The sequence below is a fragment of the Micromys minutus genome, assembly GCF_963924665.1.
Source record: "Micromys minutus genome assembly, chromosome: 18".
NCBI lineage: Eukaryota > Metazoa > Chordata > Mammalia > Rodentia > Muridae > Micromys > Micromys minutus.
In genome coordinates this window covers 973579-992437 of record NC_137953.1, presented here as the reverse complement: position 1 = coordinate 992437, position 18859 = coordinate 973579, and the positions used below count along the sequence as shown (strand labels likewise).

Here is an 18859-nt window from a genome sequence, read left to right as displayed (position 1 = left end):
ACCAACTAAAAGCAGCTAAAACACTCCTACGAGCTTCTCCTATCAGTTATCATTTGCATTGATCCAGCCCATCGAGTTTGGACTAGAAAAACATAAGACAAACTAGGGACCCATGTCATGCTTTACCACCAGCCTGGTCTTTTCTTCCGTGTTCCCTAACATGTTAATATCCAGAACACACCCTGGATGAGAGATGGAGGGGCACTTGTCCACCTTGTAAGGGCTTTCTTTGTACTTAGAAACAGACAGCAGTGTTTCTAACCCTTGTGAGGTTATAAACCTCACTGGGAATTTTTGTATTCATATGCATTTCCTCATATGACCTCTTGGGGGCAGCACTCACTGGAACCAGCCCATGAGCGCAAAGGGAAAACCCTGATTGTAGGCCTGATATCAGAGTTACCTAGGAATCAGGTAAGCTTCTCAGAGATCACTTGGAACAGAAAGCAAACCATTCAGGCTTCTCTGGGCAACTGAGGACAAACATGTCTTCATTCCTATGGTCGGGGTGCAAGAGCCTGCACACCAGTGAGAAACAATGAAAGAGCCGTAAGTGGAACGCCTGATCTGGAGTACACATTGTGGTTCTCAGAAGCCTGCAGTCAGTTTGTGGGTAAAGCAGAATACCAGAGAAGGAAAGGGGGTACAGGAGGGAAAGGGGTGCAGAAGAGAAGGGGTACAGTCTCCTTCTTGCCTTGGATCTGTTGACACATGCATGACTTAGTGATATAGTCCCTTCATACAGGTTGAAGGACTACAGGCCCCCCCCCCCCAGCCAGTAGAGAGTGGCACTATTAGGAAGTATGGCCTTGTTGGAGGAAGTGGTCACTGGGGGCAGGCTTTGAGGTCTCAGATGTTTTATCCACGCCCAGTGTGGCAATTCTTTGTCTGCTTCCTCAAGATCCAGATGTAGAACTCTCAGCTCCTCCAGCACCATGTCTGCCCGCATGCTGCCATGCTTCCCACCATGAGGATAATGGACTGAACCACTGAACTGTAAGCCAGCCCCAATTAAATGTTTTCCTTTATAAAAGCTGCTGTGGTCACAGTGTCTCTTTGCAGCATAGAGCCCTTACTAAAACAGAAATTGGTACCATGGAATGTGGTATGTCTGTGTTTTTGTTTGGAGGAATGTGGACTTTGGGACTTTGGGTTAGAAAAGCAGTTCAACACTTTAAGTGGGGCTTTGTGGGCCATACTAGTAGGACCATAAAAGACACTGTTGCCTTTATCCCGTGGGGGCCCAGCTCAAGTGGTTTCAGAAAAGAATATGATTATGGTGGCCTAGAGACCATTCTAGTGATATTTTGGTGACGAATGTGGCTGCTTTTTGCCCTATTTGAAAAGTCTACTTTAGGCTAAATAGAAGAGTTCTGGGTGAACTGTGTTAGCACAGAAATTTTCAAAGCAGCCTAATATTGACTCTGGGATATTGGTTTTTAATGTTCACTCTTATAAAAATCTATAATGAAAAGGAATGAGCTGAGGGAGGGAAATTACATGTACAATTTGAGGAGAAATGGGTACCAGGAAGTGGAACGGAGCCGAGTCCTGTGTTTTGGGTGATAAAATCCTGACATTAAATGAAATAAAAGGAGTAGTGAACTTGGGGCAAGATCCCATTCAGCTAAGCCCCCAACACGTGAAAGGAATTAAAGAGAATTTAGAGCCATGTCTGAGGGCACATGCCTTTAATCCCAACAGTCTGGAGGCAGAGGTAGGTAGATCTCTGAGTTTGAGATCATCCTGGTCTACAGATTGAGTTTCAGGACAGCCAAGTTAGGCAGTAAAGGAAACCATCAAAACCAGAAAGCTGACGATGATGTAATAGAACAAGGGGGCCATGTCTGAGCCCCAGAAAGCAGCAGAACTTGGCAGATTTGGCCATGTTCTGGCTTTAGTGTCAAGGACAGAAGAAAAAGGTGATGGAACCTCCCTCTGTGACTAAGGAAAACTGCTGAAACCACACATGCATCAGGGTGTCCCTGTATGGAGGCCTAGAGAGGCCATTGTAAGGTCTTAGTGAAAGAGAGGCCTGGGTTGCCTTGGGGACCCTAAGATGTTGGAGACGTCAGAGCTGTGGGATATCTGCTGAGGAAAGCTGCTGATAGGAAGTGGGACGAGCTGAAGAAAGTGTGTTATAGTAGCTCAGTTCATTCACCCACACACACAATAGCAATTAATTTAAAACCTGTAAGTCTCTGGGTTTCTAGCTCCCACCCCAGGTCACTTCAGTTGGCATCTCTGGCATGGAACCTGGAGGTAAAGTTACATAAACTCCTAGAACAGCCAAATTTGCAAACCAGTTAATCGGAGGCGAGGCGGCGCTCATTTCTACAGCCTAAAACTCACTGTTGCTTGGTTTTTCTGGAGTCTGGAGTAATTACCCTGAACCATGAAAATGTTAATACATAGCAGGCACTGGAGTTCTCACAGGGAAAAAAAAGTATGTAGAGAATATAGGCTAGAGGTGTGAGAGAAGGGAGTGGGGGTTCATAAGAATGAAAGTCACTAGTTGGACTGGGATGTAGATTTATGTTAAGGTGATACATGATTGGACAGTGGAGAGGTAAGTAGAGAACAGGTAGGAAAATCAAAAGGAGCAGAGATTGAGGAGGAAAAAATCAAGATAGAGCTGGAGAAAGCAGACCTAGATTCTGGTGGCTGTAATTGGCGATAGATAGATAGATAGATAGATAGATAGATAGATAGATAGATAGATAGGTAGGTAGGTAGGTAGGTAGGTAGGTAGGTAGGTAGGTAGGTAGATAGATAGATAGATAGATAGATAGATAGATAGATAGATAGATAGGTAGATAGGTAGGTAGGTAGATAGATAGATAGATAGATAGATAGATAGATAGATAGATAGATAATATTCTTAATGGTTTTATAGATCCTTTTTATCTCACATAGAAGGGAAGTTTGCGTCTTTGTCCATTGGACATAATCTTATTGTATAGAGGGTTGTGGATTGAGAATTTAATATATAAACCTACATGAAAGCTATTGGGCCTTGGAGTAATGTTTGTGCCAGGAGGTGGAGGAAAGAAAATGCTGGGGCTGTCATAACCACCTGAGACAGAAACAGCAGGGCAGGCAGAGTGAACCACCTGGGAAGGGAATCATGTGGGGAGCGTGGGCTGTGGACTGAGTGATGGAATCCATGTGATTGGCTTCATACTAAAGCGGTGTTCACGGAGTGAGACCTCAGGGGACCAATAAAGAGATAAACCATCATTTTTAATATTTACAGCAACATGGGAAAGCTCAAAGATGACCCAGTTTCTAAAAGAACATGGAAAAAATATCAGGATCATATGTATAATTTGTAGGACTCGGTATAGAATGATAATACAGAGCCCCTTGTTTGAAAACTATGGAGAAATACAGACGGTGGCAAGAGAACACAAGGCCCAGCATGGGTCCGACACAGTGGAGCTGGGTGCACATTATGAAGCCCACAGTTTAGAAAGGAAGACTTGGTTGTGAATGGAACAAGGAGACTTTCGTAGAGGAGGTACCTGAGATGACCTGGCGGTAGAAGGTGTTACAGTTTCAGGCTGAGATGTCCTGATAGGCTGATGTTTGACTGCTCAAGCCCAAGCTATGGTACCATTTTGAAGGCTGTGGAGCCTTTGGTAGGAAGGGTATGCTGGGCACAAAGAGGTTCCTAAAGTTAGGCCTTTGGAAGCTATGCACACTCCTGGTTCCTGTCCCTCCCCCAATACTCTGAACAAGCAATGAGATTCCTCAGAAACCACGAACCAGAACAAACTTCCTTCACCTTGCTTGTTCTGTTTACAACACCAATGAGAAAGGTAACTTATGAAGAAGGCCACCCATTAATGATCTTTCCATGGGAAGATCCACACATGCTGACTGGCTGGTCTGAGTGGCAGATGGGGTGCTGAGGCTGGAGGCACCAACTGGGGACTGAGATGCCTGGAAAACTACTGACTCTGAGGAAGTATCATGTGGATGTGTGGGAGGCTCATCTGGGTAGGGAGAAATATGTGAAAATGTTCTGCTAGGGCAACATGCAACAGTGTAGGAATTGAGAGTTTAGCACAAGAAGAAACCCACTTACAGAAGTCTTAGGTGACTGTAAAATGTGAGGAGGAACTAGAGGAGCAAGGTTTTGTTGTCTAGAAAATCCCTCTTTCCCCCAAGCCATAACACTTGATTCTTACATTGCCCGCCTGTTTGAGACCACCTGGAAGAAACCGTCTCATCACTGAGGTGACTACCAATACTCTGGTGACCTGAACACAAAGCTAGATCTGAAACTTAGAAACTGGGAAGTCTTGAGTTCTTGCTTGGCTCACCAGCGTTATCCATGGCAGCCATGGTTGGAACCTTAGGAAGACACCTTCCCTTAACTTATCTTCTAGTTAATCAGCACAGGTAGTCTGGTTTAAGGATCCTAGCTGCAAGGGAGTCCACAGTCAGTTTTCCAATCTTTCCACCTGGTGGAAGGAGGCCCTGGTGAGGTGTCTTGAGTAGCAATCATGCTGTCAGCAGTAATAAACAGGCAATGGAGTTATTTTCTGAATATGCAGTTTATGCACTCCAATTAGGTCTTACCTACAAAACATACTGCGGCCCCTCCCTCTGCCCACATCACACCCTTCCCTTTCCATCCCCATCCCCTCTTGGTTTGTGTTTGCTTTTTTTTTTTTTTTTTTTTTTTGCCTCTTCATACACTGGAAATTTTCTTCCTGCTCTGCTCACTCATCCCCACCTCCTCATCTTCCTCTCCCTGGCTCACCCCGACTCCTCCTCTCAGTTGCTCATTACACTAACTCATCCTAACTACTACTACTACTACAAAAAAAAATGTTCTACGGCACCAGTATTTGTACCTCCTGAGGGTCACTCTTCTCATCCTCAGTAGTGAATCTGAATTGGGTTTTTCCTTAAATAGAGAACTAAGTCAAGTTGTCCATTGTACCCATAGCCCTCAGATTATGACTGTTTTCTGGATAGTAAGGAAGAAAACCAGTGCCCAGTTATAGATGAGCAGGGTAGGGAAGGCAGATGAAAAGAACATCCATAGACCCAGCCCCTCGAGTCTCAGTGCAGGGATTGCTTGTTCCTCTCATGCTGGAAGACTTTGATAATAAGAGCAAGAAGTATTCCTTGTGATCCTTGTGTCAACTGTAGGGCTCTGGGACTGAGGCCCTGGAACTGAGACTATCCAAATTCTTGGTTACCTCCTCGGTGTCCAAATTATCTTATGAAACCAAAAGACTGCCTTTCTATATATAAGGAAGCTAGAACCCTCCAGATCAAGCCCCTGTTCTGTCGTAATAACAGCAACTAGAGGTAACAAACTTAGACATGCTTTAGCTTCATTTTAATCCAATGTCCTCAAGATGAAGGAAAGTCAGAGAAAAAAACTAGCTACCCCACAGCATTTTCAGTAGTAGCTACCACATGGAAGGTGAGTCCTGATTCCTGAAAGATCTGAAAGTAAATGAAATAGGTAGAGCTTTGACTTCAGGGAACTTGCAGTGTACTTGCGCAAATGAATGAGATCATTTCAAGACTCGAGACCACACTGTCAAGAAGAGACTAAGGAGGGGGGATGCAGCAGCCCAGGCTCTAGAAAAGGCTCTTGGGAAAGATTGTGTTCACACTAGAGCTGAATGAGCATCGGACAGGACGTGGTAAAAATCTCAGAAAGGGCATTTCAAGGAGAACAGAGGCCTGGCCTTGAGAAACACAGAGCAGAGTGCTTCAGGAACTGGAAGTCCATGTGCCTGGGCACAGGCAATAGGACCAGAGATAGCTTGAAGAAACATATGACATGATTTGATTCTTTTTAATAAGTGCTGAGTTGGGCCTGGTGTGGAAAATTTGTTGCATGGAAGAGTAAGAGGCAGTGTCGAGGGTCAGAATTATTGGGGTTTTCAGTGTCAGGGGCAATAGAGAGGTCAGACCAGAGACAGGCTGGTGAGCCCAGAGCATCATGGTGGATTCAGTGTGAGAGGGGAGCAGAAAGGGAGAATGAAGCCAACTCTGGGTGTTGGGCTATAGCACATATGTGTATCATAGAGCCTCTTGACTAAAGCCAAGTAAAGTGGTTGGGAACAAAATCCAGAATCGTGTGTTAACCAAAGTAGGGGGAGAGAAGGCTCTAAGGCATCCAAGCAGACGACTGAACTATGCAGAACCCACACGAGAGATCACAGCTAACAAGAGAGTGGCCACTGTTGTTAGAGTCAAGCCACAGGAAGGTCTCAGACCACCTAGCTGATGACGCTGGATGAGTAGCTGACCGATGCACCAAGTCCTGGTCCAGGCCAACTTCACAGACATGCAGCCCGTGATGTACAGTCAAATGCAATCCTGCCCTGATGAATTCCTGCACCTGGGTTGATGCTCAGCTGCTGCCAGCTTGTAATTCTTAATGTTTTCAAACAAGAACCCTGATGTCACCCCATGAACAACCAGCCAGTACTGCCCTAGACACCTGAGCATTATGAGGTCTGGCAGAGGGCATACTGCTAAAATGTCTCAGAAAGAGTAGACACTGAAATCAAGGAGAGTCAGAAGATGTGAGAACAACTGAGCACTGAAAAGCCTGTTCCTAGGTGACAATGTCTGATGTCATCGAAAGGCCCGGAGGTGGGCAGAGCTGACAGTCATAATTAACTACCTTTGGCAACAAGAATTTGAAGCAAAAGAAAAGTAACTTTGGTAGACAGATTCTATGGCTTTTACAAATTTACATTGGAAACAATCCACAAAGTATCAACGCCTTAGCAAATAGTTATTGAGTAACTGTAGCAAGTTATTAAGTAAGTTCCTAATTCTCCAGAGCAGAATTAAAGCCTTTAATGGCATGAGCTAAGCCCCCAGGTCACTGTGCTGAAGCTTGGTCTCTAGGTTACAGAACCATTGAGATGTTCTGGGTATTAAGGATGCTGACTTACAGTGGATTAATTCACTGACCCCAGAAAATCGGCTGGACCCTGGCGAGCTGCGTCCTGGTGGAGGATGTGAAGAGGCCCCTGGAGGGCACATTTTGTCCTTGGTCTCTGCCATATTCCCCATCTCTCTCCTGCCTCCTGTTCAGTAGATGTGACCATGTTCGCTCAGCTACAAGCTGTCTTCCTTAATGTTTGGTCTCACTTCATAGCAAAAGAAATAACGCTGGCTGGTCATGGTGGCACACACCTTAGGCAAGTGGGTCTCTGTGGGTTTGAGGCAGGCCTGGTCTACGGAGCAAGTCCAGGACAGTCAGGTATGTTACACAGAGGAACCCTGTCCTGAGACAGAGAGACAGAGACAGAGAGAGAGGGAGACAGAGAGGGGGGAGGGGGAGTGAGGAATAGAAAGAACCAAAATGACCATAGACTGAGACATTCAAAACAAGAGATAAAATATGTATTTTTTTCCTTCAAATACCTTCTCTGCAGCAAACAGCTAACTGACCTAAAGCCCTTATAGAACGTTTTGAGGAGATGGCTTTGCCCTCTTCTGCTCCTCTGGGGTCACAATGTGCATCTTCTTCACCCATCAAGCCTGTGGTGGTGCTGTGTATACTCGACAGGTTTTCCACTCCCGGCAGTGCTAAAGCCTTCACCCTGGACTCCTAAGCTGTAGCACCATAAGATGCAAGTCCAGACCCTTTATCATTACTAGTCACCGGTAACTGTAGCACAGAGAATCCAGTAGAACCAGTAAGCCCAGCGGTTAGATTTTCTCCAGGATGTTCAGAGTGGCAGGCGGTGGAGTGAGGGAATGGAAGGAAGGGGTAAACTGACCACCACCATCCTGACCCATCTCTATACAAGGACTGGCTTCCCAAGTCAAGATCTCTCTTTCTTAAAGATTTGTTTGTTTATTTATTTATTCATTTATTTATTTATTTATTTACATGAGTGCACTGTAACTGTCTTCAGACACACCAGAAAAGGGCATCAGATCTCATTACAGATGGTTGTGAACCACCATGGAGTTGATGGGATTTGAACTCAGGACTTTTGGAAGAGCAGTCAGTGCTCTTAACCACTGAGCCATCTCTTCAGCCCATGATCTTTTTCTTTTCATTCAAGAAATATTTTAATCAGGAAGCTTACTTTTGACTTAAAACAAACAGGCCTTTACATTTTCCATTCATTACAATTCCAGGCATTCCAGGCCATAGAATTGATAAGCCTTGTGGAACTGGTTACTTGTAGAACTTTCGGGAGAAGTATGTGGAAGACAGATGAAGTGTCTCTGGACCCATAGAACATTGTCTGTGGGCGCCCTCTGCTGGCTGGATATGAGAATGCAGTCGGGATGTGGAAGGACAGGCACAGATGGCCTAGAAGGTTGCACATCAACATTTAGAGCCTAACAGAACAAACCCTGTGTTGGTTCTTTAAATGTTGTAATGACAGCCAAATTCCTATGCTATGTCTAAAATTATTTATGGGGTAGGAATCTTTCCTCAGATAAAAGACACTGTTGAAAATTTTTAAACAAATTGTATTCCGTGAGAAATTTCAGACATTTTGATCAAGTCCACCCTGCCCCTCCCATTCTCCCCACCCCCGCTTTGACTTGCCAGATTCATGTCTTGTTTTTTTTTAACCCACTAAGCTCACTTAGTGCTGCCAGAATGTGCACAGATGTCCAAGCATCTACCAGCACTCAGGCATATGAAACCAACGGGCTCTCTTTCAGCAGCCATCAGATGCCAGTAGCTCCTCGGGTAAAGGTGATACTTTATGAGGTCCCCCCCACCCAGATCCAGGCTGGAACTGTGGCTGAGCTGACTCTGTCAGCTTCACTGTAAGTTCGTGTGCGCAGCAGCGTCCTTGGCCTGCCAGAAACCACTCACGGCAGCCGTATTCTACAAGCTGTCAGAATCTTGAACTTTTTATCTCCAAGAGTCCTGAGCTGACTTCCCAGTACATAATAAACACCCAAGGATATGTGTCTATGAAATACATATTGGAATAATTTCTTGGGGAACTGATCTTACTTGGACAATTTGGTTACACTTCCCAGGAAGGGGAGGATGGTAGCCGTGGCAATGGGGAGGGAGGGGCAGAGTTGGAAGAACAACTGAAAAGCGAGCTAGACTTAGGATAGATACATAAGGGTGGGGGTTTTGCATGATTCTGGGGAGAGACTTGTGACAGATGTGGCCTCCAACATGTGAGCAGAAGGAAAGATTTCTTAAAGCAAATGGAAGAAGCTATAGCAACAGTTTCAAATAGGCTAAGAAAAGAATTTGGAAGGACTTTTGGAGCCTAGGAAGAATGATTCCTGGCTTAAAGATGTTTTCCCCAGCTCGGTTTCTACCCCCAAATGCCATAACCTTGTGAAAAAGTTCAATCTGATAAACATACAAAATATGAACAGCCCCACTCCAAGGCCAGCTGATAGAAGGGAGAACTTGAAATGCTCAGAGTGAATTCAGAGCCAAAATAAAAGATGAAATGTGTATTTCAGAAGGAACATAGGGCACTCAGGCTGAGAGAGTCTGGAGGTGACTGGTAAACTTCTATTACCGTTGATTTGCAGTTAGTGATGTAAGGAAATGTAGAAGTGACCGGATGCCAGAGATCCAGCAGCAAGGGATCTGGAATCATCTAGAAACAAGATCTGCTGAGGCACATTCGAGAAGGCTGAGGAGTGCAGGCAGGGCTCGTCAAAGCCTGTCAGTCCTGGGGACATAATCTGCTCAGTTTATGAAACTGTGACAGGTTTGAGGTTAAGGAAGATGCTCTTTAGAAAGGTGAGGGGAGATGTGAGGGCTGTGCTTTCCACATGAGAGACACAGCAAGCCGCCAAGAACATTTAAAAAGTCGGATAGGGTGAACATATTGGTTTGAGCAAAGAGATGAGCTGGTGAATGGATGATTTCACTGATTTGAATGTGCCGAAGGTGCCGCTGCCCTGTGGGATTCTAAAGATGGATGGACCTGTGTTTTCACTCAAACCTGGAAGAAATAGTCCTCATCACCAACGTGCTTTCCGGATTTGTCTAAGATCATAGTGTTCAGTTGCTACTGAAAAATATGAAATCTGCCCACCAGAGTATTGATACAGTGCATGTTCTTATATGGTGTCTTCAAAGAAAGGGGTTTATGACGTCTTCTCGTTCACATAGTCAATCACTTTCAAAGAAAACTAAATTATGATTGAGAACCAATAAGGTGAATATGCTAATCCATGTGGTCTATGCTAATATATGCTAATCTATGTTAATCCACAGCTTCCTGGAAGCAGAGATGGAAAGAGGAACATTGTAGGTCCTGGTACCTTATCAGGAGGACGTACATAGGATAAAGTTCTGAGCACTGGAAACTCAGAAAACTGTCTCATGTGAAGTTCTATATGGGAGCTGCTGGCACATGCCAATTCTTGCTTTCAAACCAGGAAACTTTCAGCAAGACTTGTAGTAAAAATAAAGCCAGAGAGTACTATACTAAAAAAAAGCATGCCCCATGGGCTTTCCCCTGTGAGTAGCCTAAGCAAGACTGTTGGTCTGGTCTGAGCTTAAAGATGAGGTTGTCTATAAACAAAGGACATAAATATTTGCTGAGCTCCTTATGTATGTGACTTTATTTCTCTCTCATAATACGTAGGTATTACAATTCTTGTCTGCAGAATAAGCCGTGAGTCCTCGATACACCGCCAAACCATCAACGTCATCCAAGACCAGGCCCTTTCCACACTTCATGCCTCACTAGCCCCCTTCCAGGTCTATCAGTCACCAGGGGACAGTCCAGCCCTCCACAACTCTCACACCCCTGCCAACTCTTCCAGGCAACTTTGGGCCATCCTCATCTGTAGGTAAAGAACAGAGTAAAGTACAAACTGTTGTGATAAAAAGCTACCGAGCTCAGACACATCCACAGATACCAGTTCAAAGGAGTAAGCTTCTCTGCTGAAATGGTTCGGAAAGAACCATTATACCCTCATCCCAGAGATTAGCTGACTCCTGGTGGACCGGTGCCCGGTGCCAGAAGTGGGGAGAGCAAGCAAAGGGAAGTCAGCTGAAGTCTGCAGTGGGCATGCTGTGCTTGGGAAACACAAGAGGGGCGGCAGAGGCCAGCAGCCGCGGGGTCACATCACAAGCTCATCTAGTCTGGTGCCTTTCTTGAAAAGGGAACAATATAAAATATCCACAAGATGCTTCACAGTAAATTAACCCAGGATGGAACAGAAGTCTGAGACTCGCTGAAGGATACACACCTAGATCTTCTCAGACTGCAGCTGCAGCCCCACGGAGGTCCCAGCGACTGATATGAGAGCCACGGAAACAGTAAAGGGTTTCTGAACATGCAATGACCGAAAGTTCATTCAAACTCAAACACACGGTGAATGTGAGGTGTCTGGCACTCGCCAACTTTGTGTCCCAGGATTTTACTGCAGTCCTGGTTCCGAACATACAAGGTGCACACTTTGCACTGTGCCTGACATCACACAGCACACACTGTCAATACAATGCCTGGCTCAAAGTCAAGACTGTCACAGGTTACTCACTGTGGGATTTTATAACACACAAAAATGTCCACTTCTGTAGTAGCAAAATGATTCGATTAAAAAACACTTTCCACCTTCGGTCTTCAGCATATTAGTATTGAATTAGTATATTTGGGGGCTGAATTGAATTAGAATCTTTGATTTAAATTTTATTTGAATTGACTTGGGTTTTATTTAAAAGAAATTATGTCATGAATTTTGGCTTACAGTTGGGGCAGAATTTCTAGCAATTTCTAAAATGGCCCTAAACAGCTTATGCCATGTTGCTTTTATTTATATATATATATTTTTTCTTTGTGGGCACCAGTCTATTATTCTGAATCAAACATATTAAATTGTATCCACAAGATAGAATAAATATAACTTACTGTCAGTAACTGAAAACTTTCTGTATTTTCTAGATTATAAGTCTAAGCAGTTCATTTAACTTATTTTTAAATTAACTTATTTATTTTATGTATATGAACACACTGTTGCTTCAGACACACCAGAAGAGGGCATCAGATCTCATTACAAATGGTTGTGAGCCACCATGTGGTTGCTGGGAACTGAACTCTGGACCTCTGGAGAGCAGTCAGCGCTCTTAACCACTGAGCCATCTCTCCAGCCTGTTTGTTGATTCTTATTTTGTGTGCATGAGTGTCTGCCCGCAAACATAGGTAACCAGCCACATGGCAGAATGTAGGCTAGAATACACGGCTGATTTTAAGTTCTGATCTACTCAGAGAAGAGCCTAGCTATATGGCCAAGACATTTGTAAATATATTTTGAGCCTGGGTCTCATTTCTGGGGGCATGGGGCTGGGAGGAAAAACCAGACCTAACTTCTACAGGTTCCAGAAAAGTAGACCAGCTGCCTTTACATCTGGAGCCAAACCCTATGAGTGATCTTTTTTTTTTTTTCAAAGAAAAGTGATGGTGTGTAAAGGGAGGAGGCAAATCAGCTTTTCTCTCTGTGACTTTCTCATCTCAGTTCCTCCTGGGGCTCTGCGAAGCTGCCACTGCCATCCTCTGTGCCCTCTGCGCCAGAACCCTTCTCAGTGGCTTGTGCCTTACTGCTACGTCCATGATATCCCAGCCTCCCCGGGATGCAGTTGCCCTCAGCTGCTATGGCCACAGCTAGGGCCTCCAAGCCTTTTGTTCCCTCCCACATCATGTCTCCTGCTACCTAGGTGGTCCCAAATGGCACCATGAAAATTTTTCTTCCAAGCTATCCTGCATGTGAAAGGACAGTTGTCACCAACACATTCTTCCCAGGAGATCCCTGAATCCTCCCCCTCTGCATCTCTATAGATCCCCATGGAGCCCTCCCAGTGGAGGGCTTTCATCCATGAAGATGCTTTCTGAAACAGTCACGAGCCAGACAGATACACGGCAACACCATTCCTGTTAGCTAAGGAAGGCTATGTATGCCCAGGCCAAAGGCTCTCAACCCAGGCTCTATTTTAAGAGACTTGGCTTCTGAGAGCCACCAAGCTTGTGGTTCTAATCTAGCTCAGCTCCTAATCTAGCACTAAGGGCAGACTGCCCAGTGTCTTCAGATGGCACTCCGTGTGCGAGCAGGTAGAAAACGTGCCTTCCCTTTACCACTAAAGTTGGTTTTCTCCCTGCTGCTGCTACAAGAGTCCCAGAAGGGACATATAGCCTTTATTCCTCAAGTGACCAGAAGGCTCTCTGGCCTAGGCATGTCCCGTATTTAACAATTTAAAGGTAAATTGACAATAGCCTTGGGACAAATTGTTTTACTTAACTAAGGGACAATAAAGTGACTAACCTCTGTAGAGAGACAGGTGTGCCCCCCCCCCCCAGGAGTGCCTGTTCCGCATCAGTAAAGGAAAGAGTGTTTCTAACCATGGCTCTGCTGCCTGTCTGGGAATCTTCAGCTTTGGGGGGACACTGAGCTGTACAAGGGGCATAGTGACAAGAACCACAGACAACAGACTACCTTGTCTCAGACCCAGGATGGTCCGGATTAGCATGTGTTCAGTTTGACAGTTAAGTGTTCTTCACAGGTTTGTCTCTGATCACCTCACTGGGGAGCAGCATGAGGACCCTGGGGCAGGCTGGCCTGGCACCCGTGGAACAATGTACCTGGGAGGGACCTCTGCAGAACAGCAGGGGCGGGTCCTAGCTGAGTGGAGTCTCCTCGGCTCACATGGGCTTTGGAGCCAGCTGCTAAGTTGCTAAAGGAGCATGTGTTGTGTGAAGACCTTGGCCAATTTGCTTGGTCAGGCACTTGGGAATGGGCTGCTAGCTTTAACGATACGGTTAACACCTGTTCTTAATACAGAACATTTGGAATAGTAATCCATCATGTGTGAGGACATCACACTGATAGCCTTTTCCTATGGTTAGCCAGTGTTAACAAACCTTACATGCTTTTGATGGTTTGTGTGTATCTGAATTTGTTTTGTTGCCCATTTGATATATAACCACATTCAGATGCTGAGATAGGACCTTCATAAATACTCTTCCCATCCTTTCTCTTCCAAAAGAGCAATAACCCTGAAATTTTATAACGATCCAAATTCTTTGTTTTTCTTTATAGTTTTGCTGCAAGCATGTGCAGTTTTTAAACTTAATATGGATGAACGTCACTCTATCCTTCTGAGAATTCCAATATCGCTGCTCCGTTACGCTTGGGCATAAACTGGTTAGTAATGCCTCTGCTGTTGGAGAGTGTTCCGTCAAGTGCTGGCCCATCCATTCCCTTGCAGATGAGCACACAGAACCTGCGTGTTTAACCCATTGGCAGATTTGTGAATTGATCAGGAGAGCTCCGTCAAGCCGTCCTCCACAATGGCGGCATGGTTGGTTTGTGAGACCTTCCCACCCTGTGTCATGGATAACCCTTGGAATTATCAGGTTTCCTCAGCTGATTTGAGTCCATGGATGAGAACGAATATCCCACAATGCTCCTCATTTTCGTTCCCTGACTAATAGGATTAGCGGTTGCATTTTCTACATTCTTTCCGATGACTCCTAGGCATCTTCTAGACTAAAATGGGTGGGTGACATTTGTTAGCTGCTGCATTTGTTGAAGGTCGTAGCTCAGCAAGCCACACACCTACCTATCAAGCAAACAACAAAAACCCAGGACAGCAAACCATCAGAAGCACGCAAGGAACCCCACTCAGTCTAATTCTAGGCTTGAGAATCTAATGTGGCGATTTTCTATATCTCTGAAAAAAAAAAAAAGCTAACATTTATTTTCTCATTTCCCATTTTTAGCTGAAATACGGAAGGCGAGAGAGCAGGGTGCCTTACGGTAGAGAAGTGGGACAGTTACCAAGGAGCAGAGAAACAGATATTCTACCTTAGAATTGAATCCGGATGAGAGTTAGATATGCATGTTCCTATGGGCAGGAGAGACAGCTCTTTCCTGCTTCACATCTAGGAACTGGCCTCAGCACACAGTTCCAGCTCTGTTTGGAAATGTGAGCTCCTGATCACCAAAATAAATGGCTTCTCTGGTTACTTTCAGTTTCATCTCAAAGCCCTCCTTTTTCTCTGACCTGCTTCCTATTTGTAAGTTTTCAGTGGGCTATTTATTTTAACACACCAACCACCATGAACCATCCGGCCAAAACTTTCTTCTAAGCAAAATCCTTCCGTGCTGTTTGCGCGTGCAACCTTCATCTGACTATGATCAATTTAAAAACAAAATTTAATAACAGAAGAAATATTAGGTATTCAGGCCATGTCAATAATCCTAGCACTAAAATAAAGTAAGTGGGTCTTTATGAATCTAAGTTTCTAATAGCAAGTTTCAGGACAACCAGAGCCACAGATTGAGAATCCATGGGGGAAAGGGGGCAAGAAAACAAGGCTTCAATATAATTACAAACAATAGATTTGAAGCAATATATCACCACTGTTACGGGAAAATGGTATGAACATCTCAAATTATCCTTAATAACTAACTAAAGTCTATCTTTTTTCAACTTTCCTGAGTTCTCTCACGTTCTGTTCCTTAGAATACGGTTCTTATACTTCGAAAGCTTCTATCCTCTCCTTGTCTACTTTGAACTGTAGGTAGCTCCTCATTGGCTTCTGGGCTCACAAAATGTGACGCTCCCTTGAATTCATCCACAGGTAAACCTCTTCAAAATACTCCAGTCTCTGTCCTCTTACTGAAAGCCATTCAACAGACAGATGACTTCCCCTGCCAGAACCGACTCTCCAGTGACGTGAACAAAATCTCAGTTCTGTGCCCAGCGCACAGCCTAAGACCATCCGACGTTCCCTTGACCCACGTAGCCCACCCTCAGAGAGAAGAGAACCTGTCCCAGCATGCAGGAACTTCACAGGACACATTCACCTGGATGCACACTTCAGCCAAGCTCTGCGTTGCTGTGTGGTATGCTGTGGTGTGCTTTGGCCGGCTGAGCTCCCACAATCCAGCATGCAAATAGTGGGTGCTCACCCATAAGAACCCCCGAGGAAAGATCTGGGCCCTGGCCTTACCTATTTTCGAAGACTCCGCTTTCAGGTTGAAATCCCAGTTCCTCAACTTCAGGGACATTTTGCTTCCGATTTGGGTTAGCAGCCAGTCAAGTGGCCAGTGTGTCACAGGCTGCGCCCTTCTTGCTTTTCTGATCTTCCCTCCGGCTCCTCTGCCTTCTCTGCCTAGTGAGTGCTTTGCAGGTACTCTTACGTTCCGGACCGATCTGCCCACGTGTCTCCTCTTTTCTCTCAGATGAACCGTTCATCCATCTGCCACTCGGGGACGGCACCCAAACTCTGCAAGTCCCACCCACAATCCCCCAGGGGCTGGCACCCTGCTTTTCGTTCAGATTTACCAGAAATATCCCAGTTGATACGCCTCTTGGGAAGCAGAGCCCCTGCTCGGAAGAATCTCAGGCCTTACCGAAGTTGTGATAAACAACTGCTTTTTTTTTCTTTTTTAACTGTCTGCTTCCTTGCACTTTGAGGAAGTGGGCGGCTGTTCAGCGTTGTAGCGTTATGAGCACATTTTCTTCAGAAGACGTTGTTTAGAATTTTTCTGTAAAGCTAGTGCATGCTTGTGTTCTAAGTCTGTGGTTTTAATTAAAAAGAGAGAGTCCCAAGTTTCTCACCATGTGCCTCAACTCCTGTGTTCTCCTCGCCTCAGGCTTTTGGTGTCTAAAAGCAGCCAGGCAGGCAGCCAGTGTTCGGCCCAAGTTACCATCTTTCAAAATCCCTGCTGTGTGAGGACCACACAGCTCACACCTGCTTGGGTAAAAGGTTTCCAGTGATTCTCCACCTGATGCGCGCAGGGCTGGGATGCACTCAGTGGGTACGGTGATTCCAGTCAGGCAGAACCACACAAGGGGCCACTGCTTTCTCCCCTTTGTATGTGCTGCGGTGTTTAAAAATAACTCAGTTTTCCTCCCCTTTTAACAGAATCTTCCTGGGCCTCCACGTCTTCTTCAGAGAAGTGGGATCCTTAACAACTGTGGGGTAAAGCGTTGTTGTAGAGCCGATGGCACTTGTTGGGATACTGTAAACCCCACCCCACAGTTAACTGGCAACTGCCAAGTATGCTCCGTCCCACAATTACCTGACACTATAAGGGGGTTGTTTGCCCCCTCCTATTTTTCTCTCTTGGCCTCTTGCTCTCCGCTGCACCCCTCCTCTCCCCATTCCCTTCCCCTCTCTTTCTTCACGTGCTCATAGCCTGCCTCTGCTTCTCTCCTTCCTCTCTCTCTCTCTCTCTCTCTCTCTCTCTCTCTCTCTCTCTCTCCCCCTCTTCCCCCTTACTACCCTCTTAACTACCCTCGCCCTGAATAAACTCTATACCGTTGTGTGGCTGGTCCCTCAGGACGAAGAGATTCCCAACATGGGTCCCCCAGAGGCATTTATTTCCCTTGCCCCCTTGCCTCGCCGCACCTCCATGGGGCAATCCCCATCCCCCTCTTTCATCTTCTTCCTAACAGTACCCTGAGCATTGATTTGACCTTCATTCTATCTAGTTCGGTTTGTGGCAGGCTTTTACATCTTTAACTGGGTCAGCTTAAGCTAGCGGTTAAGTGTCTAGGCCCTCGAACCAGACTGCTGCGTTCAAATCCTAAGTTCCACCACCTTCTGGCTGGGTGACTTCGAATAGCACCTTTTGATTGTTTTATTTCGATTCCCACATCTGTAAATGCAGCAATTAATAGAGCGACTTCCCGCTATGAGGTTTCTGCAGGCCCCAAGCATTCTGCATAATCATCACACATGCCTGGGCTGTTCACTTCAGTTCCCCTGGATAACTAACTGCTTCCCCTCACCTCCCACAGGCTGTCAGCTGATGACCCAGCTTCCGGTTCCCTGCCATTCTAGCCACCTCCCCCTCTCTGCGGGCTCAACTTACATCTCCTTTTTCTACTTTCTCTCGGATTTTTCCAATCAATATTAGCATTACAATGTTTTTCACATCTGCAATTATATATATATATATATATATATATATATACATATATATATATATATATATATATATGTATATATATATATATATATAGACGCCACTTTCTCATTTGGCTATAGCCCATTTCTGAGGGTTTTTTGTTTGTTTGTTTGTTTTTTAATAAGGACTGTAGAACTTGCTGTGATCTTTCCTCTTTTTCTTTCCTGGATTTTTCCCATTGAAGCTCTTGCCCCCCCAGGACCCTATAGAATGGCTTCTCAAGGACACCAACAGCTTTTCTGTCACTGAACCAGCAGGTTAGGTATCCACCCTCACCTCACAGCCCTGTCAGCAATAAACATAGGTAGTTACTGCCAATTTGCAGTACTCTGATCACAATCCATTCGCCCTTCAGGGACAGTGACTAGCCTGATTTTCTCTTTATCATCTCAATGAATGTGGCTGCCCTAAGACTTTAGTTACCCCACAAAGATAATGGCATAGAATACACACACACACACACACACACACACACACACACCACATCACATCTATAAAGTATGGATGTTTCTAGAATAAGCTGTTTTTGAGTTCCAAGTCATGAATCTCGTTGCTGTCATCTCCAAGAAGCATCACAGACCAATGCAATGTGAACGCCCACGAACCAATAAATGTATATAAAGCCTCCCTGCTCATCTTTCTCTGCTTCCATTTCATTGGCCAACACGAGTCACATGAGCAAGCACACTGTCACAGAGACAGGAAGTACACGTGGCAACAAGAGAAAAGGGACTGCTTAGCTTAACCAGGCTGCCACCCAGTGCCACAGGAGTGTTGGATTCCTTAACTGTGGCTCAGGCTCTTGGGGACTTTGGAGTCTCTGATCTACACTACTTCCTGCCTGACCCAGCAGGCTGTTCCCTGTCTGACAGCCCCCCTCACCCCCAGCACCATCCTGATAGCAGCTCCACAGGGAACCTAACATCAGTTC

The 18859-nt window shown here is 45.3% G+C and overlaps 1 protein-coding gene across 2 annotated transcripts in view; it reads right to left on the bottom strand.

Annotated features, from left to right (window-relative positions):
* The window catches only part of ARHGAP25 (Rho GTPase activating protein 25), a gene marked incomplete at its 5' end in the record, with an annotated part of 71582 nt that extends 55562 nt beyond the window's left edge, over positions 1-16020 (bottom strand). For both annotated transcript variants that reach the window (XM_080932450.1, XM_080932451.1), the window contains one exon: positions 15963-16020. In XM_080932450.1, the coding sequence (XP_080788576.1) occupies positions 15963-16020 (58 nt within the window). The remainder of the gene's footprint in view (positions 1-15962) is intronic.
* Between the last annotated feature and the right edge of the window lie 2839 nt (positions 16021-18859).